Source organism: Anser anser (genome assembly GCF_964211835.1).
Source record: "Anser anser genome assembly, chromosome: 30".
Taxonomy (NCBI): domain Eukaryota; kingdom Metazoa; phylum Chordata; class Aves; order Anseriformes; family Anatidae; genus Anser; species Anser anser.
The window spans coordinates 2,627,668-2,635,776 of record NC_139751.1 but is presented as its reverse complement, the minus strand read 5'-3'; the positions used below and the strand labels follow the sequence as shown (position 1 = coordinate 2,635,776).

General features: G+C 64.3%; 1 protein-coding gene across 3 annotated transcripts; it reads right to left on the bottom strand.

The window, feature by feature from the left end:
* Positions 1 to 4,756: 4,756 nt before the first annotated feature.
* Positions 4,757 to 7,760, bottom strand: LOC310888000 (uncharacterized protein). 3 transcript variants are annotated; one of them, XM_083814315.1, is made up of 9 exons: positions 7,118 to 7,760; positions 6,824 to 6,870; positions 6,473 to 6,739; positions 6,318 to 6,391; positions 6,151 to 6,228; positions 5,987 to 6,073; positions 5,773 to 5,877; positions 5,598 to 5,685; positions 4,757 to 5,347 (listed from the first exon to the last, which is right to left on the bottom strand). In XM_083814315.1, the coding sequence occupies exons 1-9, from the start codon at positions 7,546 to 7,548 to the stop codon at positions 4,908 to 4,910; spliced, it is 1,617 nt and encodes a 538-aa protein (XP_083670441.1). In that variant the 5' UTR covers positions 7,549 to 7,760; the 3' UTR covers positions 4,757 to 4,907. The 3 variants fall into 3 exon arrangements, with proteins under 3 accessions (XP_083670441.1, XP_083670442.1, XP_083670443.1); XM_083814316.1 differs by having other exon boundaries at positions 5,116 to 5,347; positions 5,598 to 5,690; positions 7,118 to 7,753; XM_083814317.1 differs by lacking the exon at positions 5,598 to 5,685 and having other exon boundaries at positions 5,116 to 5,347; positions 7,118 to 7,758.
* Positions 7,761 to 8,109: the final 349 nt, after the last annotated feature.

Sequence of the window (8,109 nt, the reverse complement as noted above, 5' to 3'; positions counted from 1 at the left end):
CTCCAGCTGGGCCCGCAGCGCCTCCAGCTCCTGCCTGTGCTCCTCCTGCTGCACAGGCCTGCTGGGGGGTCGCGCTGGGCCCCGACGGGATGAGGGGTGACTGTGCACCACGGGCCCCTGGCCCACACCACCCCGGATCATGGCTTAAGGGATGAGAACGATGAACGTTCACCAAACGCTGCCAGCAATAGCCACCAGCGATCGCACGGCCTGGACCTCTGAGGGACAGCAGCCTCTGAGCCCTCAGCAGACACCGGCTCCCAGCACCGCGCAGCAGCAGAGGTCGCCTCTGCCACTGGCCCGGCCTGGGCGAGCGCGGCCTTATATAGTGTCCGGGTGATGACGTCATAAAGGAGGGATGACGTCATAAAGGAGGGATGACGCCATATGACCTTATATGGTGCGTGCCCGCCCGGACACACCCCGACAGCCTCAGCGCAAGGGGTGCAGAGGAGGGAGGTGAAGGGTTGTTAACGAGTGCAGACGCAGCCCCCGCGCAGGTGCGCAACGAGAATGTGTCTGTGAGGCCTCAGGCACGGGCACAGCTTACGGGTCTGGACCACGTCTGTCCTTTAGTGGGGGAAGCGTGGTAGTGATGACATACAGCATTACACAGCCATTAGCATGGGTTGTTAACGAGGGTTAACAACCCCTAGAAGGGTTGTTAACGAGGTCATATGACGTCATCCCTCCTCTATGACGCCATCACCCGGACACTATATAAGGCCGCGCTCGCCCAGGCCGGGCCAGTGGCAGAGGCGACCTCTGCTGCTGCGCGGTGCTGGGAGCCGGTGTCTGCTGAGGGCTCAGAGGCTGCTGTCCCTCAGAGGTCCAGGCCGTGCGATCGCTGGTGGCTATTGCTGGCAGCGTTTGGTGAACGTTCATCGTTCTGAATCCTTAAGCCATGATCCGGGGTGGTGTGGGCCAGGGGCCCGTGGCGCACAGTCACCCCTCATCCCGTCGGGGCCCAGCGCGACCCCCCAGCAGGCCTGTGCAGCAGGAGGAGCACAGGCAGGAGCTGGAGGCGCTGCGGGCCCAGCTGGAGGCCGAGCGTCTCCACTCGCAGGAGCTGCACCGCCGCTTTGCTGATGAAACCCGCCAGATAAAGAAGATGGCAGAGCAGGAGCGGCAGCTTCTGGCTGAGAAGCTACGCTCCAGATGGGAGCAGCAACGGGCACGGGAGCTGCAGCGGCTGTGGGAGCTGAGCCAGAAGCAGCGGGCAACAGAGATCCGTCAGCTGCTGCGTGAGAAGGAGGCCGAGTGGCGCCAGGCACAGGAGTTGCTCCAAGAGCAGCGGGACGACGCCGTCCGCCAGGCGCGGGACCTGCAGCAGGAGCTGGCCGAGGAGCTGGTGAGGCACGGCTGCAGCAGCAGCAGCGAGGCCCGCAGCAAGCTGCAGGAGGTCCACAGGCAGCTCCACTGGCGGAAGGACAGCAAGCAGACCGCCCGCATCGTAAGCCTCCAAAATGAACTGGAACTGCAGAGAAGGCTCTTCCAGCAGTACATCCTGGAGCAGGCTGAGGGGAGGCCGTCTGCCTCCCACAGCGAAGACAGGGCTGCGGCCTGGCACCGCCTGCAGACTCGCCTGGGCGCAGGGACCACCGGGACCTGCTCTTCGAAGAGCCCCGGTGCATCTGGTGCTGCTGGGGGAGGAGGGCAGCAGACAACCCACTCCAGCTTAAAAGCTCACCTCCAGGGAGAAGGGAAGAGCTGCGGGCGGGCGGTCACAGACGTGGGTGTTCAGGTGGCAGCGCAACAAGAGGCCTGCCCACCTGGCAGTGGAGACAGCCAGCTGCTGCAGGAGAAAGCTCATCTGCAGCATGCCCTGGAGGACCTGCAGAGGCAATGCGGTGTCCTTCAAGAGGAGACCCGCCTTCTGGGGAAGGAAAGCGCTCTGGAACTGGGGGAGGAGGTGGAGAGGCTCCAGCAGAAGACTAGTATGCTAGGCCTCCTTACCAAGCACCTGAAAGAAAACACCAGGCAACTGAAAGAGACCGACCTGAAATCTGGAAAGACTGCTGCAAAGACAGAGCAGGTCGACCAGCAGCAGAGAGGGGAATCGGAAACCGAGGCTGGGACAAAACTTAGGCCTCACAGGAACCTGGATCAGGAACGCTCAAGACTGCAGCAAAGGTACGAGGAGCTGAAAGTGCGTCTGAGAGAGATGACAAATGAAAATGCCAGGCGCGCAGAAGAAAATTCTCAGCTCCGTGGGCAGAAGGAGCGGATAGACGAGGTTCGATCTGACAACGCTGCTCTGAAGGGGAAACTCGTGCAAGTGACAGAGCAGCGAAATTCTGCCATCGGAGAGGCCAAACGTCTTCAAACACGACTGCAAGATCTGGGTTGTGAACTGAAAGCCATGAGACAACTGGCAGGACGAAGGCAACAACAGGAGAACGACCTCGAGGAAACAAGGCGACTGCTGCAGAAGAAGAAAGAGGAAGTTGAGCATTTGCAGAGGGCTTGGGCAGAGCAAAGAAGGACACATGAGGAAGACACGCAAGCGTCTCAAGCGCAGCTGAGAGAATTAGAGAAACAGAATCAGCACCAAAGTCAACAATGGGAGCTGCTCTCTCAGCAACTTGAGCAAGAAAAAAGAAAAGAATCCAACCGTGTCGGTTCAGGACTACCACAGGTGACATCTTCTCCCACAGCACAGGCCTATGCAGAGCAGTCCCATGACCTTTGCAACCGCGAAGACAGCTCTGATGTTTCTGAGGAGGCAACCAAGGTCCCGGCATCCCACACAAGCACCTCGACATCAGATGCCGCACACAACAGTCCTGGGTGCCGCCTTCTTTCAGACGAGGGCCCTGTGCATGGGAACGAAGAATCAGGAGCAGAGCATGTGTCCTTCATCCTGCAGTCCTCGGGAGAAGAATCGCTAAAACTTCGAAAATTTTTAGCTCGATATAGCTACGATCCTTTCGAGGGTCCTAATGAGCACCCCGAAGCAGAGCTTCCTCTGACTGCGGGAGAATACGTTTATGTCTATGGAGACATGGATGAAGACGGCTGGTTTGTGGGAGAGCTGACGGATGGCACGAGAGGATTTGTCCCCTCTAATTTGGTAGAAGAAGTTTCAGACGATGACCTGGTGACAACTGTGCCTCCAGAGCTACGTGATCTCCTGCAGGATAGCGATGATGAGCTGAGATCTTGCAGCAGGAGAGGAAGGAAGAAACGGAGGAATCGGAGGAATAAATAAAGATCTTGACCAAGGAATCTGTGTCCCCTGTGTCTCCCCCCCTTCTCCCTCCCCTTCCACAGCTTTTATTGCTGAGCGTGACGTTGCCGTATGGACTATCCCTTTGGTCTTTTTGGGTCAGCTGCCCTGGCAATGCCCCCTCCCCACCTCTTGCCCACAGCCAGCCGACTGGATTTGGGGCTGGGGGGTGGCAGAGGGAGGGCGCTGTGGGAGTCCTGATGCTGTGCCAGCACGGCTCAGCAGTAGACAAAACACATTGGTGCAATATCAAGTCAGTTCTAGCCAGAAGTACAGAGCATAGTGCTGCATGGGCTGCTGTGGGGAAGGTTGAGTCCATCCCAGGCAGACCCAGAACACCATACCCACCGTGGTGGGGATGGTATGACCAGGCAGGGTCTAGAGGGGTGGCTGGATCCCCACTGAAAAAGTCGTCGGGGGGCTGGGAATGATGGGGAAGGGTCTGGATGGTGTGGTGGGAGCTCCTACGCTCACCCAAGTGAGCAAGCAGTATGAGTGTTCTCCAAGGGATGTCAGCTCTGCGCGTGCATGCGCCGGTCAATCTCTAGGGGTGAGAGCACAGCGTGGCCAGCTCCACAGCTCGCTTTGGAGCCTCCTTTTTCCTTCATTCTCGGTCACAATGGTGACCAAGACTCTGCTTTACGCGGCTTGTGGAAAGGCTGCTCAGCCTGTAACTTGTGAAGCTTCTGCTCCCTGCTACGAGCTGCTTGGTAAGGCCCGGCTCTTTCAGAACCCACTTTCCCCTTTGGACCAACGGCCCAGGTGTGCTCGGGGCAGCGGTCTGTGCCAGCTGTGACGCATTTCACACCATTGCTGCTTCTGGAAGCCTGCTGCAGGCCCACCGTGCCTGCTGCCGCCATCGTTCACCCGGCTCTGCCACAAGCACCTTGTTTCTCCTCAGGTGTGGCCTCGAGTGAGCTGTCCCCTCCTGGCTGCCTGCAGGAGAGCTTCAGGGGCCTCAAAGAGAAGGCTCTGCTGGGCTCCGCTGTCACTTTGCCCTTTGGAACAAAAGCGCAAACCTGCGCTCCAGCACCGCCGTCGTGCAGCCATCTGGGAGCACAACCAACAGGCTCCCTGAGAATCCCCCGTGCCCCCCAGCGTGCCCCCCATTTTCACTCGCCTGTGCCCCCACTCCCATATGTCCCCCTTTCCCCTCACTATTTCAACTCCCATGTCCCCACCAGTAGTTTCCCAGTGAGCTACGTCCACGGGGCCTGAGGGAACCGGTGGACTTGCTAAGCCACTGGCCATCATACAGGAGAGGCTGTGGAAGTCTGTTTAAGTAGTTCCCACTGACTGGAGGAGAGGAAACATAGCCCCCATTCTACAAAGGGGAAAATGGAAGACCTGGGAGCTACAAGCCTTCCTCCCTTTGTGGGGGTGCAGAGCCTTCACCACCCTCAGGCGGGAGGCAGAGCTGAGGCAGGGCCGGGCTGGGTGGGGGGGGGCGCTCTGGAAGGTTCTGTGCTGTGGGGCGTGCTGGGGGGGGGCACTGGGAGGGGGTGTCCTTAAGGTCAGTGGTCATTAAGGTCCCCTCCAACCCAAAGCATTCTAGGATTCTGTTTCTAAAAACACCTCTTCTGTTCCATCCCAGTAATAATAAACAGCACAAGCAGAAATCAGCTCTGCCAGCCTGGGGTGTCCCCATGCATTCAGGTCGTCCTCATCCCCCCCACACTCACGCTACAGCCTGCCCCATGGGTGGCCAAGGGGAGATGTTTCCACAGCCTTGGCCCCCCCCAGAGCCTCCTCCCCAGTGCAGGCACTGCGTAGCCATCACGGGGGGGACAGCGCAGCCCTGCCTGCCGGGGGGCAGCACCCAGGGCCCCCATGGCGGCAGCAGCAGGGCAGGGGCTCCCAGCACCCACAGAGACCCCGCGGCAACGTGCAGCACAAAAGAGTTTATTAGCAGCACGATGGTGCCCATGGGGGCAGCCCCCAGCCCCAGGGGGGTGGACGTGGTCACAGCTGCCCCGGGTGCTTGCAGGGGCCCTGGTGCGGGGACACTGGGACCAGGCCGTGCTGGGCCACACGACCCCAAAGGTTCCTGAGCACCTCCGTCACGCCAGGAAGGTCCTGCAAATCCTGCCACAGCAGCTGCAGCAGCAGGGTCACACGCTGCGGGGGGAAAGCCTGAGTGCACAGCTCTGCGTGGGATACCCCCCGGAATGGGGGGACGACACCCCCCGGAATGGGGGGACGACACCTGGGTGCCCCCGGCCTCCCTGCCCCACGCAGTGCCCTCCAGTCTGAACCCCGGGGTCCCCTCCACCTCCCCAGGGAATGTCCCCCTGCCCCGCCGCTCTGACCCCAGGTCTCCCTCCCCTCACCCAGGCTCTGTCCATCTCCCCCCCCAAGGCCTCCCCACCTGAGCCTTGGGCAGAGCCAGCACCGCGTTCACCATCACTTCGGCATCCTGCCAGCCCTTTTCCCCCACGAAGAGCTGCACCACGGCCCTGTCCTGGGAGGAAGGTCCCCCCCGTTAGGCTCCATCCTCCACACCTCCCCCCACCTCCACAGGGACCCCCCCGGGACCTCCCCACCTGAGCCGTGCTGGAGCTCGGCGAGGTGCTGGGCAGAGCCGGTGTCTGCCCCTCGGGCTCCTGCTGGCCCTCGTCCTCCCTGAAGAGCTGCACCACGATGTTCTCCTGCGGGAGGGATGCCAAAATCAAGGCAGGTGGGGGGGGGCGCTGCTGCCACAAGTCCCAGCCTCTGAGGGGGGGGACCCCGAAGGGCTCAGTGCTCCCTGGCACTCACCCAGGGTGGGGCCTCCTCCTTGCTCTCAGCAGCATCGGTGCTGGGGCCAGGCTGGGGGGACAGGGCCAGTCTCCACTTCAGGGGGCGCTGCGGGGTGACGCTGCCGTCAGCGTGGGGGGGAGGGGGGTGGGCTTGGACCCCCACCCCCCCGGCTTGTCACCCACCTGGTGGGTGCCCAACACGCGGCTGCGGGGGGTGAGGCGCGGCGTGCGGAAGAAGCGCTCTTTGGATGCCTCAAAGCGCTGCAGGGCGAGATGGCGGGCAGAGGGATTTTGGGGTGGGGGGGCTCAGCACTGGCACCTGCCCCTTCACCCCCCCCCCCCATACAAACCATGGCCTTGGTGATGGGCACACGGCGAGCCAAGCCGACGTTGGAGGGTCCAGATGCTCGGGGGGGGTCAGTGCCTGCAGGCGGGGGGGGTCCTGAGCACCAGTACAGCCCCCCCCCAGTGCAGGGCGGCAGCGTGGGGGGCACAGGGGGCGTACCTGGGGTGCTGCTTTCATTCGAGGGGCGGTCTGGGAGCACGGACGCGCTCTCCTGGGTAAGGAGGGAACCTGGCGGTTCAGCTTGGGCCCCCCCCGCGGTTTGTGGGAGCCCCTGTGCCCCCCGGGCAGCTCCTGCGGTGCCCCTGGCCGAGGAGGGGACGCGGGCGGGCACTCGGCGGGCCAGGCAGGGTCTGCCCCCCGTGGCTCCCCCCGCCTCGCTCAGCTGCTCACTGGGCAGGACAGGGGCCAGCGCTGCCGGGAGGGTCTCTGTGGGGAGGGAGAGGCACAGTTATGGGGTGGGGGGGGCAGCACCCAAACACCTGGGTGCTGCAGGGGGTGGGGGGCACCCACCTGCTTTCACCACTGCGGAGGGATCCTGGTCCGTGTGTTTTTTCAGGCTGCAGGGGCGGGGGGGGCCTTAGGGGTGGGGTTAGGACCCCCCCCAAAAAAAAACAGCGGGGGAGGGGCTGGCCGGGGTGCGCTCGACCTGTGTGTGGCTGGTTCGTGGCAGGAACCGAGCATCCCCGGGACAGCCCCAAAGCCGGTCCCGGGAGGGGCGTCCCAGCACCGGCCGCTCCCCTTCCCCTCCCGTCCCCTCCCCGGGCCGAGAGCCGCCGGCGGGGCTCCCCCGCTCCCTCCCCTCACCTGCGGGACCGGGCCCCGGCCGCCCCCTTCGGGGCTTCGCCGCGGCGCTCGAGAACCGGGGCGGCGGCAGGGAGGGCGAGGGGGCGCGGGGGGCCCCCGGGAGCCCGAACAGAGAAACCGGAGGCGCGGTCGAGGTGGCGCTGGAGCGGCCGCGAGGCCTGCGGGGAGCGGGGCGCTGAGCGGCGGCAGCAGCGGGCGGCGGCACCGGGGGCGCGCATCTGGGTGCGGAGGGAGCCGAGCCGCAGCGGGACGCGCCCGGCCAGCGAGGCCCTGACGGCGCCGCCGGGCCGAGCCTCGGGCCGCGCTCCCGGGCCCGGGCCCGGTCCGCTGAGGATCGCGGCCAGCGCCGCCGGGTCCGCCCGGAACGGGGGCGTCCCGCGGGGCTCCGTGGCCCGGCTCTCCCCGCCGCCGGGGGGGCCGCGAGACGCCATGGGGGCTCCGCACCCTGCGCCCGGCCCCGCCGGGACCCTTCTACGGGCCCCGCGCCGCGCGCCGCCGGTTTCCAAACCAACGGCGGCGGGGATTGGTCCCCGCGCGATGCGGGGCCGGCCAATAGGAGGCTTCCCGACGCCGGCGGCGCTGTCGGGATTGGTCCGCGCCGCTCAAGCACCGCCCCCTATCAGCCGCCCGCCAAGGAGCGGCCGACCACAGAGAGGAGGCGGCGGGCAGAGCGCCCCCCTGGGGACTGTGGGATAGCGGCGGACGCGGGACGGGCCCCGCTCCCGGCCCCGGCCCCGGTCCCGGCCCCCGGTGCCGCCCCCGACAGCGCCGCCCCCGGGCTCCAGCCTTTGTGGATTACGTGTCTTCAAGGATGCTAACAGAGGGGCCCTTCCCAGCCCTCCATTAGCACCCAGGGGTGGGTCACTGCCCCCCATACCTGGATTTACCCCAGTAAATGCCCTGGTTCAAAGCGCGAGGAGCTGTGAGGACCAGTTCAGTCCTGACTTGTTCCTACCATCTTCTTTAAACCCTTCCCTAGACTCTATGCCATG

Excerpts from the sequence above, each read along its gene's own strand:
- LOC310888000 (XM_083814315.1), bottom strand. The coding sequence starts at position 7,548 with ATGGCGTCTCGCGGCCCCCCCGGCGGCGGGGAGAGCCGGGCCACGGAG. Across the intron at positions 6,871-7,117 it reads GCCGGGGCCCGGTCCCGCAG|CCTGAAAAAACACACGGACC; the intron begins GTGAGGGGAGGG and ends CCGCCCCTGCAG. Across the intron at positions 5,878-5,986 it reads AGGAGGAGGCCCCACCCTGG|GAGAACATCGTGGTGCAGCT; the intron begins GTGAGTGCCAGG and ends TCCCTCCCGCAG.